The sequence below is a fragment of the Mobula birostris genome, chromosome X, assembly GCF_030028105.1.
Source record: "Mobula birostris isolate sMobBir1 chromosome X, sMobBir1.hap1, whole genome shotgun sequence".
NCBI classification, from domain to species: domain Eukaryota; kingdom Metazoa; phylum Chordata; class Chondrichthyes; order Myliobatiformes; family Myliobatidae; genus Mobula; species Mobula birostris.
This window is the reverse complement of record NC_092402.1, coordinates 68,140,030-68,159,588: the sequence shown is the minus strand read 5'-3', so window position 1 is coordinate 68,159,588 and position 19,559 is coordinate 68,140,030. Positions and strand designations below refer to the sequence as shown.

The window sequence follows — 19,559 nt, the reverse complement described above, 5'->3', positions numbered from 1 at the left end:
TGGTAGTTGGTTCACATAAGAGGCCATTCTGGCCTCAGATTAATGTTGTCTATTGTTCACTTCCACAATTCCAGTTTTTAATTGGTTCTTCTGATATTGATGTAATTAATTCGGTCGTTGAAGCTCTGTTTGGGCAACTTGGCCCTTAAAACTTGTGGGATTGTGTTTTAAATCTACTCTTTTAATTATCCAGAATTAATGGATACAGAGAAGAGATTTTGGATTTTCGGTCTCGGTTCGCTGGAAACTGATGTCGAAACTAGATCCAGTGTGATGTCTTTCAGAATTCCAGTGATTGGCGTTGGTTCCCATAACTATCCTTGTTTCCGCAATCTGCTCCCTGCCCTTGTTCCCGGAATGAATGGATGTGGTGGAGTTCGACCGCTCGGCCTGATGGTGCTATGAATCGGTTTTTGGTCTCTCCGCTCGCTTCCCTGGCGCTCGGAAGTTATGGCGGAAGTTGTTCGCTGACTGGAATTCAATCGCTCGAAGCTGAGCGAGGGAATGTCGCTGTACTCGTAAACCTTAATTCTTGAGGTAAAAACCGGATCTTAATCCGTTAGAAAGAGGATGTTTTGTTCCTAACCCCGACGGTCCATAAAATGTCGGCGTGCGTCGCGCTGTCAAGAGAACGAACCCGGGGCCTAAGGTTTATTTCACTATTATTTATTTGAGGGAAGAAGCAATTGTTCCTTTTAGGAATATACCTGCTTTAATAACGAATTCTGTTACCTTGTTTGCAATGCTCTCTCAATTTTCTTAAACACTGAAGTGTGATTTGAAATTGAATTTGGAGGCATTTGTCGGCTTTTCTTAGTCAACCGCACCTGCTACCGGAGGTCCCGCCTTTCCTTTGTGGTCATTGGCGCCTCTGGGGAATATTCGTACAGTGATTGGACAAAGACACTGTCAGTTGTTGAACTAGGGGCGGGATGTCTGGCGCAATTAGTGTGAGTTTACAATGGGTTCATAATAAAAAGAATGTGCGTCTAATTGAATTGAAAGTGTGGTTCTGCTGTAGTGGAGTTATAGGTGTTATTGCAAGTTAATCTGTCCTTCTCCCCAGAGGAATCCGATGATAGCGATAATGGCTCTGAGACCTGTAGCTATTGAGTGCTGCAGGTGTGTTGTCAGTCATGAAGATCTCCCTCGGAGAAGTTAAAGCCAGCAGCAGTGCAGTTTTAACTACGGTAATTATTCAGAATGGACATAAGATCCATTTAGAAGGATTGTTTTATGTGACTTAAGTATGTATTCTCTCCCTCCTTCTCCCGGTTGTTCAGTTGCCCAGAATGAGGCCTTTTTGTATGACAGCAAACCCTCGCCTGTTGACAATACAGAAATGTAGAATGGAATCTGAGTTTTGCATGGTGAAGGTTCCGTACTTAAGATCTAAATACAGTATTGTCTAAATCCGCATATTTATGTAATTTTGATGTTTTGGTTATGCAAATGCCATAGGTGAATCCCCTTAGAAGGCATTTTTGAATAAATTATGTAAAGCTGAAACTCCCATATTGCAACTGGATTATATAATGAACTACTGCCCAGCATTTGTATGTAGTTTTAGTAACTGATAGTTACAAACAGTCCTTAAACAAAAACAATGGAATTGAGATGTGAAATGTAACATGCTGTCCCTGTGATCAGCCAGTTCATTTTAATTGTTAAGTTTCAACTTTCATTTTGTTGTTTGTTAAGGTTTTGATATCTAAATTATAGCAACTCTATTTCGGTATTATAGATTGATAAGTATTCACATCACAAGTGGCATATTTTTCGTGCTTAGAAATTATGTGTTGCTTTTATTACATGTTGGTTTCTGTGTACAGAATTTTATTTTTTTAAAAATATCCACGCATTTATATCACTCTGCATGTCTTTAAGGCAGTTGCCAAATTTGAATCACCCTCCATTAGCTGATTGGGTTTAAATGTGGCATTATGGATCCATGGTATAAGTGACAGAGACAGCAAGGTTTCAGAAACTGGAGGAAAAATGTGGCTGGTAGGGTTACTCGCAATACCAGAGACCCGGATTCAGTCCTGACCTTAGGTGCTGTCTCTTTGGAGTTCGTGTGTTCTTCTTGTGACTGCATGGATCTTCCCCAGGTTTCCTCCCACATCTCAAAGGTGTGCAGGTTGGTGGGTTAAATGACCACTGTAAATTATCCAAGTGTGTAGGGAGTTGATGGGAATGTGGGGAGAATTCTTAAAAATGTGTTTGGTGTTGCATTAATATAAATGGGTAGGCTTGAGAAGGCTGTTTTTGTGCAGTATGTCTCTATGACTAATATAGTCCTGTATTGAGTTCAAAAATGTATATCCTGTTGGCAAACATGATAAAACTATTAAATGGAACTAGGTACCTTGTTTTTTGTGTAACTACTATAAATTTGAATATTAATGAAAGTTTTACAAAAAGCTTTTATTATTCTATAGATGGAAGCAACAATTGGGAACAGTATTGTTTTATGATTTTAGAAATGTTCCCTGCAGTGTTACTAACTTGTTAGAATATCACAAGATGACAACTTGTGGATTGCTTGGTTAAGGTCTCTTTAGCAACATCTTCTGTTGGTATGTTGTATCACTCCAAAGTCTTTGGTGATTGTAGCGCTAGAGTAAATTTCACTGATATTTTGGAGTGATTGCTAGTGTGCTGTACAATATTCTCATCATGTTCCTGAAATATTTGCTGTTATTTCTGAACTCTGTTCCTAACAGTGGTTTGTCAAGTACTGCGGATGAAAGTAAATGGTGATTGAAGTTGGCAGCAGTGGGAAAGGTTTTCCACAGTGTGGTTATAGTTGATTTCTATTTGGTTAAGATCAAGGACTGATGATCAGGTTATATTAGCATTCAGTCAGTTAGTTCTGGGTAATGGTCTGCTATATTCAATGTTGGAGCAGCAATTTGATGTCTGTTTAACACATTGGTATTCCTGTTGCCAAGGAACACAGCAATACATTTCAGTGACCAGGTCTAGGCTCAGCCGAGGATTGCATATGTATGATTAAGATAAATGCTGATGTAAAACTGTAAGGAGTATATTCTGTGTTTTTGTACTTGCCTTAGGTAGGTGAATGAAGTGCTTGTGCTGCCTGGAACAAAAACTTGCTGCTGACGTATCGCACTTTTTTCCTTTTGACTTCCTACTTGTTCCTTTGTTCTGATAATTTTGATTTTACATTTTAAATCTGTAAGTCTCTCTAGTACGATGTGCACACATTTGAAACCAAGTACATTTTTTAGGTGGAGTGGGCAGTAATTTGACCAGGGTGTGCAGATGTAATTTCATATTCATTTTTAAATTCATTCATTCTTGTCGGCAGACCCTTGGCTGGATAGATGATCACATTGAAGGTGCACACTTTTAGTGGTAGCGCTCCGCAATGCCGCCATTGGTGATGAGGTGTAATTGCATTGTGATGTTTACATGGAGGTTTTTCCACTTTGTCAATGTAACCACAGAAATTTAAAATGGAAAAAGTTGATAGGGGTATGCAGTGGTATGAAATTATTGCCTGTGGTTTAAAATCTAATATTGTATATACTAAGCTTGTCAATGTTATAGTAAAATTAACCTTCATTTAGTCATAGTCATACTTTGATCCCGGGGGAAATTGGTTTTCGTTACAGTCGCACCATAAATAATAAATAGTAATAAAACCATAAATGGTTAAATAGTAATATGTAAATTATGCTAGTAAATTATGAAATAAGTCCAGGACCAGCCTATTGGCTCAGGGTGTCTGACCCTCCAAGGGAGGAGTTGTAAAGTTTGATGGCCACAGGCAAGAATGACAACACTTCTGTGTTGCACCTCGGTGGAATGAGTCTCTGGCTGAATGTACTCCTGTGCCCACCCAGTACATTATGTAGTGGATGGGAGACATTGTCCAAGATGGCATGCAACTTAGACAGCATCATGTTTTGAAGTCATCAGACTTAAATACTAATTGAGTATTGCCCCTTTTAGATTTCAGATATCTGTGGTGTTCAAAGCAAATCAAAGATACTCAAACAATAACTCCTTCTACCTACACCATGCCCATATCCCTCCATCCTCCTTATATCCATGCACCTATCCGAACATTTGTTCTTTGCTTCAATTTTTGTTTGATAATGCCTCTGTAATGCCTCAATCTTTTTTGATAAGTTTAGTTTTATTTTTGTTTAATTCATTGCCTCTTCCACTGAAGAACTGCCAATCTCGCAGTTCTGCTGTTCCGTGTTTTGTCCCTTTTGCCCTGCCCACTTTTATTGCTACCTGCCATCATTGTTCTTATTATGTAGTTTTTTTTAAATGTGGAGCCACACCACTCATAGTAGCTTCAGATCTAGTGTGTCCGTGTCTGACCGTGACCTCCGTTCTCTCATTCTAAACAAATCTATTTCTCCATTTGACTATAGTGCAGGTGATAATAACTTGGAGCACTACAGCATAGAAACAGGCCCTTCAGCCCAACCAGTCCATGCCAGTCTGGTTTTCTGCCTCGTCCCATCTGCCTGCACCCACACCATACCCTTCTCATCCATGTTCCTATCCAAACTTCTCTTCAATGTTACAGCGATGCTTCACTACCAGATGAACTCAACACCTTCTATGCACGCTTTGAAAGGGAGAACACAACTACAGCTGTGAAGATCTCTGCTGCACACAGTGACCCTGTGATCTCTGTCTCAGAGGCCGATGTTAGGCTGTCTTTAAAGAGGGTGAACCCTCGCAAGGTGGAAGGTCCTGATGGAGTACCTGATAAGGCTCTGAAAACTTGTGCCAACCAACTAGCGGGAGTATTCAAGGACATTTTCAACCTCTCACTGCTACAGGCAGAAGTTCCCACTTGCTTCAAAAAGGCAACAATTATACCAGTGCCTGTGAAGAATAATGTGGACTGCCTTAACGACTATCGCCCGGTAGCACTCACGTCGACAGTGATGAAATGCTTTGAGAGGTTGGTCATGACTAGACTGAACTCCTGCTTCAGCGAGGACCTGGACGCATTGCAATTTGCCTATTGTCACAATAGGTCAACTGAAGATGCAATCTCAATGGCTCTTCACACAGCTTTAGACCACCTAGACAACACAATCACCTATGTCAGAATGCTGTTCATTGACTATAGCTCAGCAGTTAACGCCATCATTCCCACAATCCTGATTGAGAAGTTACAGAATCTGGGCCTCTGTACCTCCCTCTGTAATTGGATCCTCGACTTCCTAACCGGAAGACCACAGTCTGTGCGGATTGGTGATAACATATCCTCTTTGCTGACGATCAACACTGGCGCACCTCAGGTGTGTGCTTACCCACTGCTCTACTCTCTGTATACACATGACTGTGTGGCTAGACATAGCTCAAATACCATCTATAAATTTGCTGATGATACAACCATTGTTGGTAGAATCTCAGGTGGTTACGAGAGGACGTACAGGAGTGAGATATGCCAAGTAGTGGAATGATGCCTCAGCAACAATCTGGCACTCAATGTCAGTAAGATGAAAGAGCTGATTGTGGACTTCAGGAAGGGTAAGACGAAGGAACACATACCAATCCTCATAGAGGGATCAGAAGCGGAGAGAGTGAGCAGCTTCAAGTTCTTGTGTGTCAAGATTGCTGAGGATCTAACTTGGTCCCAACGCATTGATGCAGTCATAAGGAAGGTAAGACAGCGGCTATACATTATTAGATTATGAGGACACGCAGTCCTCTTTTATTGTCATTTAGTAATCCATGCATTAAGAAATGATACAATGTTCCTCCGGTGTGATATCACAGAAATACAAGACAGACCAAGACTGAAAAACTGACAAAAACCACATAATTATAACATATAGTTACAACAGTGCAAGCAATACTGTAACTTGATGAAGAACAGACCATGGGCACGGTAAATAAAAGTCTCAAAGTCTCTCGAAAGTCCCAACATCTCACGCAGACAGGAGAAGGAAGAAAACTCTCTCTGCCATGAGCTTCCAGCGCCGCAAACTTGCCGATGCAGCATCCTGGAAGCACCCGACCACAGTCCGACTCTGAGTCGTCCGAAAACTTCGCGCCTCTGACACCGAGCACCATTTCTGCCGAGCGCTTCGACCCCAGCCCCGGCTGCCAGCAACAGGCAAAGCTGAGGATTTGGGGCCTTCCCTCCAGAGGTTTTTGATTGCACAGTTGCAGCGGCAGCGAACCGGGCATTTCAGAAGTTTCTCCAGATGTTCCTCCGTGCTTCTCACGGCTGTATCCATCAAGTACGAATTGTGCACGGCCCCCTATTTAACAAATACGATATCATTTCGCTGGAGAGGCTACGCGCGCTGCGTTGCGCTGCCATCTTTTCCTCCCGCCATTAGGAGTTTGAAGTGATTTGGCATGTCGACAAATACACTCAAAAACTTCTATAGTTGTACTGTGGAGAGCATTCTGACAGGCTGCATCACTGTCTGATATGGAGGGGCTACTGCACAGGACCGAAAGAAGCTGCAGAAGGTTGTAAATCTAGTCAGCTCCATCTTGGGCATTAGCCTACAAAGTACCCAGGACATCTTCAGGGAGCGGTGTCTCAGAAAGGCAGTGTCCATTATTAAAGACCTCTAGCACCCAGGACATGCCCTTTTCTCACTGTTACCATCAGGTAGGAGATACAGAAGCCTGAAGACACACACTCAGTGATTCAGGAACAGCTTCTTCCCCTCTGCCATCAGATTCCTGAATGGACTTTGAAGCTTTGGACACTACCTCACTTGTTTTAAATATACAGTATTTCTGTTTTTGTACATTTTTAATAATCTATTCAATATACATAATTGATTTACTTGTTTATTATGTTTTATTTTATTTATTTATTTTTTCTCTGTTGGATTATGTATTGCATTGAACTGCTGCTATTAAGTTAGCAAATTGCACATCACATGCCAGTGATAATAAACCCGATTCTGACATTTGCCACTTCTGCTGGCAGCTTGTATCACACTTGTACCATCCTCTGAGTAAAGAAATTCCCTTCAGATTCCCCTTAAATATTTCATATTTCACCCTAAACCTATGACTTTTAGTTCTAGTCTCACCCAGCCTGAGGGGGAAAAGCCTGTACGTATTCACCCTATCTATACCCTCATAGTTTTGTATACATCTATAAGATCTCCCCTCATTCTTTTTTGCTCCAGCTATTCAACCTTTCCCTATTTATCAGGTGTTCAAGTCTGGCAACATTTGTGTGAATTTTCTCTGCACTCTTTCAAGCTACTTGATATCTTTCCTGTTCGTAGGTGACTGGAACTGCACATAATACTTCACATTTGGAATGTTATGCTGAAGTTGTATAAGATGTTAGTGAGGTCAAATTTGATCAAAGCTAATGTATGAAAAGTTCTCTTTACAACTCTATCTGCCTGTGATGCCACGTTCAAGGAATTATGGACCTGTATTCCCAGATCCCATTATTCTACTGCACACCTCGGTGTTGTACAATTTTCCATGTAAGTCTTTAACTGGTTTGTCCAGGATGGTAGACTGTTGTGGTATTTGCTGTTGCCCAGAAAACTGCACCTTTTAATATACCATCTGGTTGACTCCAGTCTCCAGTGAGATATGATCAAAGTTTAAAATTCTAGTGGAACAAAGGACTTGCCCTGCACTCCCATTCCAAAGAAATTGAATGGATCAAAGCATTCCCCATTCATTGCCATTGTATAGAACTCCTTCCTGATCCATGCATAAAATATTTTTTCCCTACAATGCCACCATTTCGCACCTCCCCCCACCCCTCACCAAACTTTCGGAGCAAGAAGGCTGCGAGTGAACAGCTAAGGATTTCCGGAGCGAAGGCAGTTTTACAACTCGAGGTAAAAGAGAGGCAAGATTGCGCAGGCGCGTGGCGTCAGCCAGTAGAGCAGGAAAGGTTTAAAAAGAAGACCGCCATATCCAGCAGGCAGCGGAGTGAAAGGCAGCAGAGTGATAGGGCTTTGGCTCAACGGACTTAGGTGGTAACGAGGCGAGGTAGGTTTACCTGTGTTAATTGCGGAAAGGGAGTAGTATGAGTGTGAGGCCGGTTTTCTGTGCTCGGTGTCAGATGTAGGAGATCCTGGAGTCTCCCGGCCGCCCGGACGGCCATATCTGCACCCGGTGTGTAAAGCTGCAGCTCCTAAGGGACCGTGTTAGGGAACTGGAGATGCAGCTCTAACCTTTGTCTGGTCAGGGCGAGCGAGGAGGTGATCGAAAGGAGTTATAGGCAGGTGGTCACACTGGGGCCATGGGAGACAGACAAGTGCATCACAGTCAGGAGAGGGAAGGGGAAGAGTCAGGTACTAGAGAGTACCCCTGTGGCTGTACCCCTGAACAATAAGTACTCCTGCTTGAGTACTGTTGCGGGGGACAGCCTACCTAGGGGAAGCAACAGTGGCTGTGCCTCTGGCACAGAGTCTGGCCCTGTGGCTCAGAAGGGTAGGGAAAGGAAGAGGAAGGCAGTAGTGATAGGGGACTCTATAGTTAGGGGGTCAGACAGGCGATTCTGTGGACGCAGGAAAGAAACTTGGATGGTAGTTTGCCTCCCAGGGTGCCAGGGTCCGGGATGTTTTTGATCGCGTCCAAGATATCCTGCAGTGGGAGGGAGAACAACCAGAGGTTGTGGTACATATTGGTACCAATAACATAGGTAGGAAAAGGGAAGAGATCCTGGAAAAGAAGGAAGTTGAGAAGCAGGACAGCAAAGGTAGTAATTTCGGGATTACTGTCTGTGCCACGCGACAGTGAGTATAAGAATAGAATGAGGCAGAGGATAAATGCATGGCTGAGGGGTTGGAACGGGGGCAGGGATTCAGATTTCTGGATCATTGGAACCTCTTTTGGGGCAGGTGTGACCTGTACAAAAAGGACGAGTTGCACTTGAATCCCAGGGGGACCAATATCCTAGCAGGGAGGTTTGCTAAGGCTACTGGGGAGGGTTTAAACTAGAACTAGAGGCGGTTGGCTCACAAATAGAGAAAGCTTGGAGACAGTGTGTGAGATAGGATAGGCAGGTGATAGAGAAGGGACACGCTCAGACGGATGGTTTGAGATGTGTATTTTAATGCAAGGAGCATTGTGAACAAAGCGGATGAGCTTAGAGCGTGGATCAGGACTTGGAGCTGTGGTGTGGTGGCCATTACAGAGACATGGATGGCTCAGGGACAGGAATGGTTACTTCAAGTGCTGGGTTTTAGATATTTAAGAAATGACAGGGAAGGAGGGAAAAGAAGTGGGGTGTGGCACTGTTGATCAGAGGTAGTGTCATGGCTGCAGAAAAGGTGGACGTCATGGAGGGATTGTCTATGGAGTCTCTGTGGGTGGAGGATAGGAACAGGAAGGGGTCAATAACTCTACTGGGTGTTTTTTATAGGCCGCCCAATAGTAACAGGAATATCGAGGAGCAGATAGGTGGAAGGGTGTAATAATAACAGAGTTGTCGTGATGGGAGATTTTGATTTCCCAAATATTGATTGTCATCTCCCAAGAGTGAGGGGTTTAAATGGGGTGGAGTTTGTTAGGTGTGTTCAGGAAGGTTTCTTGACACAATATGTAGATAAGCATACAAGAGGAGAGACTGTACTTGATTTGGTATTGGGAAATGAACCTGGTCAGGTGTCAGATCTCTCAGTGGGAGAGCATTTTCGAGATAGTGATCATAATTCTATCTCCTCTACAATAGCATTGGAGAGAGATAGGAACAGACAAGTTAGAAAAGTGTTTAATTGGAGTAAGGGGAATTATGAGGCTATCAGGCAGGAAATTGGAAGCTTAAATTGGGAACAGATGTTCTCAGGGAAAAGTACGGAAGAAATGTGGCAAATGTTCAGGGGATATTTGTGTGGAGTTCTGCATAGGTACGTTCCAATGAAACGGAAGTTCTGGTAGGTTACAGGAACTGTGGTGTACAAAGGCTCTAGTCAAGAAGAAAAGAAAAGCTTAAAAAAGGTTCAGAGAGCCAGGTAATGTTAGAGATCTAGAAGATTATAAGGCTAACAAGAAGGAGCTTAAAAGGAAATTAGGAGAGCCAGAAGGGGCCATGAGAAGGCCTTGGCGGACAGGATTAAGGAAAACCCCAAGGCATTCTACAAGTATGTGAAGAGCAGAGAGGTAATGTTGCAGCTATATAGGATCCTGGTCAGACTCCACTTGGAGTACTGTGCTCAGTTCTGGTTGCCTCACTACAGGAAGGATGTGGAAGCCGGGATGTTGTCTGGATTGGGGAGCATGCCAAGTTGAGTGAACTTGGCCTTTTCTCCTTGGAGCAATGGAGGATGAGAGGTGACCTGATAGAGTTGTATAAGATGATAAGAGGCATTGATCATGTGGATAGTCAGAGGCTTTTTCCCAGGACTGAAATGGTTGCCACAAGAGGACACAGGTTTAAGGTGCTGGGGAGTAGGTACAGAGGAGATGTCAGGGGTAATTTTTTTTACTCAGTGGTGAGTGTGTGGAATGGGCTGCCGGCAACGGTGGTGAAGGCGGATGCGATAGAGTTTTAAGAGACTCTTAGATAGGTACATGGAGCTTAGAAAAATAGAGGGCTATGGGTAACCCTAGGTAATTTCTAAGGTAGGGACATGTTCGGCACAACTTTGAGGGCCGAAGGGCCTGTATTCTGCTGTAGGTTTTCTATGTTTCTATGTAACCTATTTGACTGGTTCTGAAAGCTCAGTATTGCAATACTTGGAAGCAACACTGTGTGGAAGCCTGGAGCAACACACACAAAATATTGGAAGAACTCAGCGGGTCAGGCAACATCAATGGAGAGGAAAAAACAGTCAATGTTTCGGGCTGAGACCCTTCATCAGGACTGATTGGAACAGGCAAGAGTGGAAACCAGTGAGCGAACTCCTAATGACCTGCATTGTGGAGGAGGGAGTTTGGATATGGATGGGATTGTCAACCTTGATAATAAACATACAGTCTCAGTGATACAGGATGCCGTTTGAAACTGATTCTGGCTATTCTACCTCTTTGGAATGTGTGGAAACCTTTATTGGTGAAACATAAATGTAGATTTAGGGGAAAGGCAGGCATGTATTTGGGAGGTGATGTGTTTGCTAGAAAAAGATTGATTTATCAAGTGTAAGAGAGGAAATTGAGGATGGGGCTTGGAATTACTTGTGTTGCAAATTAGAATGAGGCCAGAAAGGAAAGTTGAGTAGCTGGTAATTTAGTGTATTTAAATTTGATCAAAGGGAGATATGGTTCTTGTGAACCTTTGGGACTCTGTGGTTAATGTTCTATGTGCTATTTCGTTGTTTTGCACATTGGGTGTTTGGCGGTCTTTGTATAGGTTTTTTTATGGGTTCTATTGTGTTTCTTTGTTATGTGGCTGCAAGAAGATGACAAATCTCAAGGTTATATACAGTATAGGTAATGTACTTTGAACTTTGAATTTCAAGAGGTGGAAACTGGAAAGTAGATACAGGATGGGGATTAAGACTCGAAAAAGATCAGAGGGACATTTCACAGTGAGCAGTTGGTAAATAGCAAGAGGCAGTTGAGGTAGTACTCTCTGTTTTAGAGCTCCATTTTAAGTCACTATGAGCATGTTGAGGAGGATAGCAAGTCATTTAAGTAGATAATTTGTTATGCGAACAGGGTGTCAGGCCTTGCCTGGCCGCCAAGATATTGGGGTGTGTTGGATTATTTTGATCGAGGGTGCATGGTTGGAAAAGATATACAAATAGCGAGGGATTTTTTAAAAAAAAAGGAAATACTCAGAAGTGAATTTGTTATCGTGACTGTCAGGTCTTCAACCTGAAATGTCTTTTTTCTCTTCACAGATGCAGCTTGACCTGCTGAGTATTTCCAGCATTTCTGTTTTTATAATGCACTTCCAGATTTTATTTCTGGTTTTTAGGACAGAAACAGTAATATTGTCTTGTGGATGAACCTTGTCAATTGGACCTAATTGAAAGCAAGTTAGCAGCTTGGATGCAGCCTAATGCTGAATCTGATTAAATAATGACTGATCGCGCCCCCCCCCCCCCATGGGCAGTTTGTTTTTGAACACATTGGAAGAGCAAAATTAGGAAGACAGGGCCTTGCTGAAGCTGTGAGGCTGTTTTGCAAAGATCTGATGCTTGTCCTTGGCTAATTGAAATTATTTTCGCACAGTATAAGTGTGGAGTAGCGTGCTTGGCATTATTAGTCCTCTGAACCGAAGTTCAACAATAGTGTATAGTTTGTTGTTCATTTAATGTTTGAATTGAATTGACTTCATTACTTACATCCTTAAAATACACGAGTAAAAACCTTAACGTTGTCTACATTCAGATGTGCAATTATAGTAATTTATGATAAATATTATGTACAACAGGATAGTCAATATACAGTGGCATGCAAAAGTTTGGGCACCCCTGGTCAAAATTTCTGTTACTGTGAATAGCTAAACGAGTAGAAGATGAGCCGATTTCCAAAAGATATAAAGTTAAAGATGACACATTTCTTTAATATTTTAAGCAAGATTACGTTTTATATTTCCATCTTTTACAGTTTCAAAATAACAAAAAAGGAAAAGGGCCTGAAGCAAAAGTTTGGGCACCCTGCATGGCAGTACTTAGTAACACCCCCTTTGGCAAGTATCACAGCTTGTAAACACTTTTTGTAAACACAAAATAATCTGCAGATGCTGGGGTCAAAGCAACACTTAGAACACGCTGGAGGAACTCAGCAGGTCGGGCAGCATCCGTGGAAAAGATCGGTCGACGTTTCGGGCCGGAACCCTTCGTCAGGACCCTGACGTCAGAAACACCTTTTGTAGCCAGCTTAAGAGTCTTTCAATTCTCGTTTGGGGGATTTTCACCCATTCTTCCTTACAAAAGGCTTCTCGTTCTGTGAGATTCTTGGGCCGTCTTGCATGCACTGCTCTTTTGAGGTCTATCCACAGATTCTCAATGATGTTTAGGTCAGGGGACTGTGAGGGCCATGGCAAGACCTTCAGCTTGTGCCTCTTGAGGTAGTCCATTGTGGATTTTGAGGTGTGTTTAGGTTCATTATCCGGTTGTAGAAGCCATCTTCTTTCTATCTTCGGCTTTTTTTTTACAGATGGTGTGATGTTTGCTTCCAGAATTTGCTGGTATTTAATTGAATTCATTCTCCCCTCTACCAGTAAATGTTCCTCGTGCCACTGGCTGCAACACAAGCCCAAAGCATGATTGATCCACCCCCGTGCTTAATGGTTGGAGAGGTGTTCTTTTCATGAAATTCTGCACCCTTTTTTCTCCAAACATACCTTTGCTCATTGTGGCCAAAAAGTTCCATTCAAAAGGTTCAAAGGAACATCTAAACAAGCCCGATGCATTTTGGAAACAAGTCCTGTGGACCAATGAAGTTAAAATAGAACTTTTTGGCCGCAATGAGCAAAGGTATGTTTGGAGAAAAAAAGGGTGCAGAATTTCATGAAAAGAACCCCTCTCCAACTGTTGAGCACGGGGGTGGATCGATCATGCTTTCCACTGTGCATCTATAGAAGTTTGTCAATGTTTTAGATGAAATGCTGAATCTTCGCAAACTTCTAAAGAAGTAGGGGTGATGTTGTGCTTTCTTCGTAATTGCACTTGCAAGCTGGGCCCAGGATGGGTTCTCTGAAAAGATAACACCGAGGAATTTAAAGTTGCTGATCCTCTCCATCTCTGATCCCCCAATGAGGACTTGCTCATGGACCTCTGGTTTCCTCCTCCTCAAGTCAATAATCAACTCTGGTTTTGCTGACATGAGTGAGAGGTTGTTGCTGTGGCACCCACTCAGCCAGATTTTCAGTCTTCCTGCTGTATGCTGATTCATCACCCCTTTGATTGAATCAATGACATGGTGTCATCAATAAACTTAAATATGGCATTGAAGTTGTACTTAGTACTGGTGTTGAATGGAGAGCCGTAGTCAATGAAGAGTACCATAATGTATTTATTTTTACTGTGAGATGTTCCTGAGTTGAGTGAAGAGCCAATGAAATGGCATCTGCTGTTGACTTGTTGCGCCGGTAGGCAAATTGATGAAGATCCAAGTCACTCCTGAGGCAGGAGTTGACGAGCTTCATGCCCAACCTCTCGCAGCACTCCTTGACAGTGGATATAAGTGTTAATGGATGATTGCAGGTTACCATGTTCTTCTTTGGCACCGGTATGATTGAAGCCTGCTTGAAGAAGGTGTTTTCTGCAGACTGCTGAAGCAAGAGGTTAAAGATGTCAGTAAACACACCAGCCAGTTGATTAGCACAGGTCGTCAGTACTTGGCAGGTACATTGTCCGGGCCAGATGCTTTCCATGGGTTCACCTTCTTCAGAGACTGAAATCATAGAGTTGTTTGGGGCTGTGGGAGTTTGTGAGGTGCCTCCATGTTCTTTTGGTCAAAGCAAGCATAAAAGGCATTGAGCTCATCTGCGAGCTAAATCTTGTTGTACATACTGTATGTCGCTTGGTCTTACTTTGTAAGAGGTGATGGCATTCAAGTCCTGACACAGTAGTCGAACATCCTTCATTGATTTAAGTTTGGTCTAGAATTGTCTTTGCATGTGAGGTGGCTCTCTGATGGTCATATCTGGACCTCTTGTACTTTTCTTGGTCATCTGACGCGAATGCCACCGACCTAGCCCTCAGCAGATTGTGGATCTTTTGGTTCAACCAGGGCTGGAAAAAACTGAATGACTTTGTGGGGACATACTTGTCCATGAGTGTCTTTATAAAAAGTCCGTGATTACCATGGAGAATTTATTCAGATTCTCTGCAACTTTGAACGTGGCCCAGTCCACTGACTTGAAGCATTCCTGTAGCGGCTCCTCTGCCTCCCACAACCACCTTTGTTGTCCTCCCTGCTGGTGCCTTGCTCTTTGGCTCCTGCCTTTATGCAGTATTGAGACATAGTTGTCTAATAGCAGGATAAATGCACAGTCCAGTAGTGTTTCCTTTCAGAATTTGTACTTGGTTGAAATGTGTTATTCATAAAAATCCTTAAGATCAGATGGTTGTCATGTGATATTTGATTCTCTCCTTTTCCAAAATAAATATTACTTGTGAGACTTGAAATTTTTGCCTACATTCCTGAATAACCATTTGGTTTAGCAGAAAAAAATAAGGTGGGAAAATCGTGGCATCGTTGATGTAAACAAATATATTATGTTCATTTATAGCAATTTATCCTTCAACAAACTTGAAAGGCCATTAAAAAGATGATGTTTGTGTTTATACAGGTTCCCTCCGCCATCCGAAGGTAGAGCGTCCCTATGAAACGGTTCGTAAGCCAGAATGTTGTAAAGGAAAGAAGCAATTACCATTTATTTATATGGGAAAAATTTGTGAGGGTTCGATGACCCAAAAAATAACCTACCAAACCATGCCAAATAACACACAAAACCTAAAATAACAGTAACATATAGTAAAAGCAGGAATGATATGATGAATACACAGCCTATATAAAGTAGAAATACTTTTCCACAATCATTGCCGCACTGTTCTCCGTAGCGAAAATCTCACGCAAGCGCTCTCGGCAGAAACACGGCGCAAGCGCTCTGGGCAGAAACTCTCCGTCCAGTAACCTTTAAGCATGAAGCTGCCAAATCATACCAAATAATGCATAACAATACACAGCCTGTATAAAGTACAGTGTAGTATCACTTACTGGAATTGGGAAGACAGCACCGAGCACACTGATGATGGTGTGTTAGGCTGAATCATTGGAGGTTGGGGTGGCGCAGTGGTCCCAAACTGCTGGGCAGCGAACTGATACCGATCCGCGGAGAATGCAGCGATACAGACGCAATCAGCAATCGCCTCTGATCTGGGCTGACAATTATGTGCTGGGTGGCACCTAATTAATTAGCTTGTTTATTTCGGCTTTTTTCTTAAAGATGTGCTGGGTGCGTCCTGGCTACCACTGCATTCTCCGTGGCCCGGGAGTTGGGGTGATGGGACACTGAGGTGTCATCTCATAGTCGTCTGTTTCCATCAGGGCAGGCAGGTCATCTTCTTCTATGTCTGCCTACCTTGATGTCAAAGGTCGAGGTTCATTGTCTGCTGTGGCTGATGTGGAAGGCTTGAAAAACGATAGTATGCTTGACTGCTTAGCCTCGCGCATTTTTCTATCATCTCATGCAGTTGCTTCACGTTCAGTTCCTGGACGACTTCACTTTCGGTCTGTTCGCTACCGCATTCAGTTTTGATTGTTATCCTTTCCTCTTCCAATTGCATCAGCTCTTCATCTTTCAGTTCTTGGTCATGGGATGCCAAAACCTCTTCAACATCATCTTCGTCAGCTTCCACAAGCCAAACTCACTTTGTCCTTGCTTTGTTCACCACGCTTAATTATGTCTAGTTTTACGCTAAGTGTAACACCCTTACGAGCTCTTTCAGGCTTTTCAGATACCTTAGAACTCATCTTGCAAATGGATGCTCAAAATAAATCAACATAAAACACAGATGCTCACAAGGCACGTGTTTAAGTAATGCCAGCTTGAATGCAGTTCCAGGGGAGGAGCTTGGCTGCTCAGCGCACGCTACTTTTTCCGCGTGCTGCCTTTTTTCGTAACAGTGAAAACACCTTCTGTTAGCAAAAACAGGTAACTAACGTAGGTCTTTTGTAATAGTGAGGTTTCGTAAAGCGAACGTTTGAAAAGCAGGGGACACCTGTGTGTGTGTGTATAATATATATATGTATACATACATACACACACACACACACACACACATATATATGAATGATGCTGATAGATCTAATAACTAGAAGCAGATGTGACAATAACTTGCTGAATCATAGTATTGAATCATATTTAATTAGCAGATTGGTATAGTCACAGTTGATGCAAAATAAAAAGACAATTTTATATTACAATTCCACGTGAATTGCTCAACACTTTTATCTGAGCAATCACTCTTTAAGTGTATGGCAGTATGGTCTCTTGGGGTAGAAGCATATAATTTGCTATCAATGGTGTTGCTAAATGTGAAAGACTAATAACTATGTACTGCCAATTAGCAGCCTTAGTTTGTTGTTTAGTTTTGCCACAGTTGCTTGGCATTGAACCTTGTTCTTCCATTGTGCTGGTGATTTACACTGGTTTCCCAGCTCCCAATGGATTACATTTAAAATTCTAGTTTTTAAAATCTTCTGATATTGCCTGTATTCATTTTCTTTACTGTGCACCTGTTTCCATCAGTACAAAATTTTTGTTTGTTTGTTTATTTATTTAGTGATGCAGCATGGAGTATGTCATTCTGGCACTTTGAGCCATGCTGCCTAGCCAACCCCACAACCCCAATTGACTCTAACCTAATCACAGGACAATTTACAGTGACCAGTTAACCTACCCAGTAAGTCTTTGGACTGTGGGAGGAAACCATAGCAGCTGGAGAAAACCCACACATTCTATGGGGAGGACAAACAGAGACTCCTTATGGAACAGTGCAGGAATTGAACTCTGATCTCCCGAATGCCCCAAGCTGTAATAGTGTTGCACTAACCCCTACGCTACCGGACCACTCAAATTTCCTCTGACTTTGCCATTATATGATTTGATTTCCCATGATTAGTCCATTCCCACTGCACTCCTGTTGAACTCTTGTTAAAACTTCTCTCTAACCAAGTTTTCTTAACATTACATTTTACCGTTCTTAAGCTCTCTTTTCTTGATTTTTTGGATTTTTTTTTTTAGCTGAGCATCTGGGTCTTGGCCCAAAACATTGACTGTACTCTTTTCCATAGATGGTGCCTGACTTGCTGAATTCCTCCAGCATTTTATGTTTGTTGCTTGGATTTCCAGCGTCTACAGATTTTCTCTTATTTTTGATTGGCATCTGTTGATAATGTAACATAATGCTCTGTAATCCATGTGGCTCACTTGTGTACCACATGTACAAATTAGTCATTGGAGAAAGCTGTGGAATTATATATTGTATTGCACTGAGTGAAGGTGTATGTAACAAATTGAAAGTATAATCTTCTAGTTCCTGGCAAATTGCTTGGTGTAAGAAGAATGTCTTCTGTTGATATGGCTGGGCTCAATTTTCTACCAGTTTGGAGAGGGGGTAGTTAAGGATGCAAGTGATTTGGCTTGCATCTATAGTTTGTTGCTTCGTACTGGAAAGTGCACGTTGACTGGGAGCTGAAGGAAGTTTGGCTGAGGTGTCCTGAAATTGTCTTATTTTGCCATTTTCTAAACTAGAAGTTGAAGTTTTTGGAGTTCACGTATTTACAAATCCACTGACTTCTACAGCTCCTCCCACTGTGTCTTGTAAGAATGCCAAGCCCTTCTCACAGTTTCTTCATCTCTGCCACATTTGTTCTTGAGATGAGGCTTTCTATGCCATCATCTAAGATGTCCTTTTTCAGGAAACCTGGCTTCACTCCTGCCTTCACTGTGGTTGATGGACCCTCTCTTGCATCTCTTCCATTTCCTGCACTTCTGTTCACACACCACCTCATCCACACCCTCCCCCCGCCCACCGCCCCAAGGCAGAACAGGAAAAGCATTCCCTCAGTCTTTCTCTTTCACCCTACCACCCTCCACATCTAACACATCATTCTATGACATTTTCTCCAGCTACAATGTGCCAAATTTCAGTCCCCACCCCCTTCTCTTTTCTGCAGGAACCACGCTCTATGCCTCCTTAGTTTGCCTAGCTCTGCCCCCTCTCTGCCAGCATTTTACCCTGCAGTTTTAGGAGATATAACACCGGTCCTTACACCCTCTATTCAAAGATCTAAACAGCCCTTCCAGGTGAGACAGAAGCTTGCATGCACCTTCTCCAATCTCATCTATTGCATTTGGTGCTCTTGATGTGTCCTGTCTATATTGATGAGACCAAGCACACAATAGGCAACCACTTTGCCATGCATCTGTAATCCGTTCATAATAATTACCTGCTTGCAAGCCATTTTAATTCCCCTCCTTATTCCCACACCAACCTGTCTGTCCTTTGCCGTCTACACAGCCAAGGTGAGGCCAAAGAGCACCTTGTGTTTTGTCTGGATTGAACTCTCTAGTACCATGTTACCTGCTCCCTCTCTGCCGCTTTCCCCCCTCTTCCTCTCATTCCGATATACTCTGGTCCATCCACACCCCAAGTAGGTTCCTTATTTTCCCTTTTTCTGCATATTCCTCCTGCAAATTCTATTAAGCTGTAGACTTTTGGCTTCACTCATCTTCTCCCAGTCCCTGTCACTATCTCCACCTTTTCCTCCCCCACCAGACTCCATCTGCCAATCAAACCCCTTCTCACTTGCCAGCTCTTGCTCAATAAAGTATCACTTCCCCTTGCTTCTTATGGCTATCTCCACTCTCTCCTCTCTTTCAGTCTAGTTGAAGGATCTCAACCCAAAATGTTGACCGTCCATTTTCCTCCACAGATATTGCCCGACCTGCTAAGTTCAACCAGCAGCTTGGTTTTTTTAACCACCTAGTCCCTTATCTTCACTTGTATGCTACTGGTGGTGAAGGGCATGCAGTTAATTAGAACACCAGTCTGCCAGCCTATGATCTATTCCTGTAACGTCACCTCTCACATATAGTAATGGAATAGGAAGGCTAATTCCAGCAGGCTTTATAGATGTTGATGCAA

The 19,559-nt window shown here is 42.7% G+C and overlaps 1 protein-coding gene across 14 annotated transcripts in view; it reads left to right on the top strand.

Moving 5' to 3' along the window:
• The first annotated feature begins 370 nt into the window (after positions 1-370).
• ikzf4 (IKAROS family zinc finger 4) overlaps positions 371-19,559 on the top strand; it is a 171,101-nt gene continuing 151,912 nt past the window's right edge. For 7 of the 14 annotated variants that reach the window (XM_072249048.1, XM_072249032.1, XM_072249031.1 and 4 more), the window contains exons 1-2: positions 371-537; positions 1,067-1,190. In XM_072249048.1, the coding sequence (XP_072105149.1) occupies positions 1,137-1,190 (54 nt within the window). In that variant the 5' untranslated portion in view covers positions 371-537; positions 1,067-1,136. The other 7 variants (XM_072249049.1, XM_072249042.1, XM_072249033.1 and 4 more) reach the window with 3 other exon arrangements.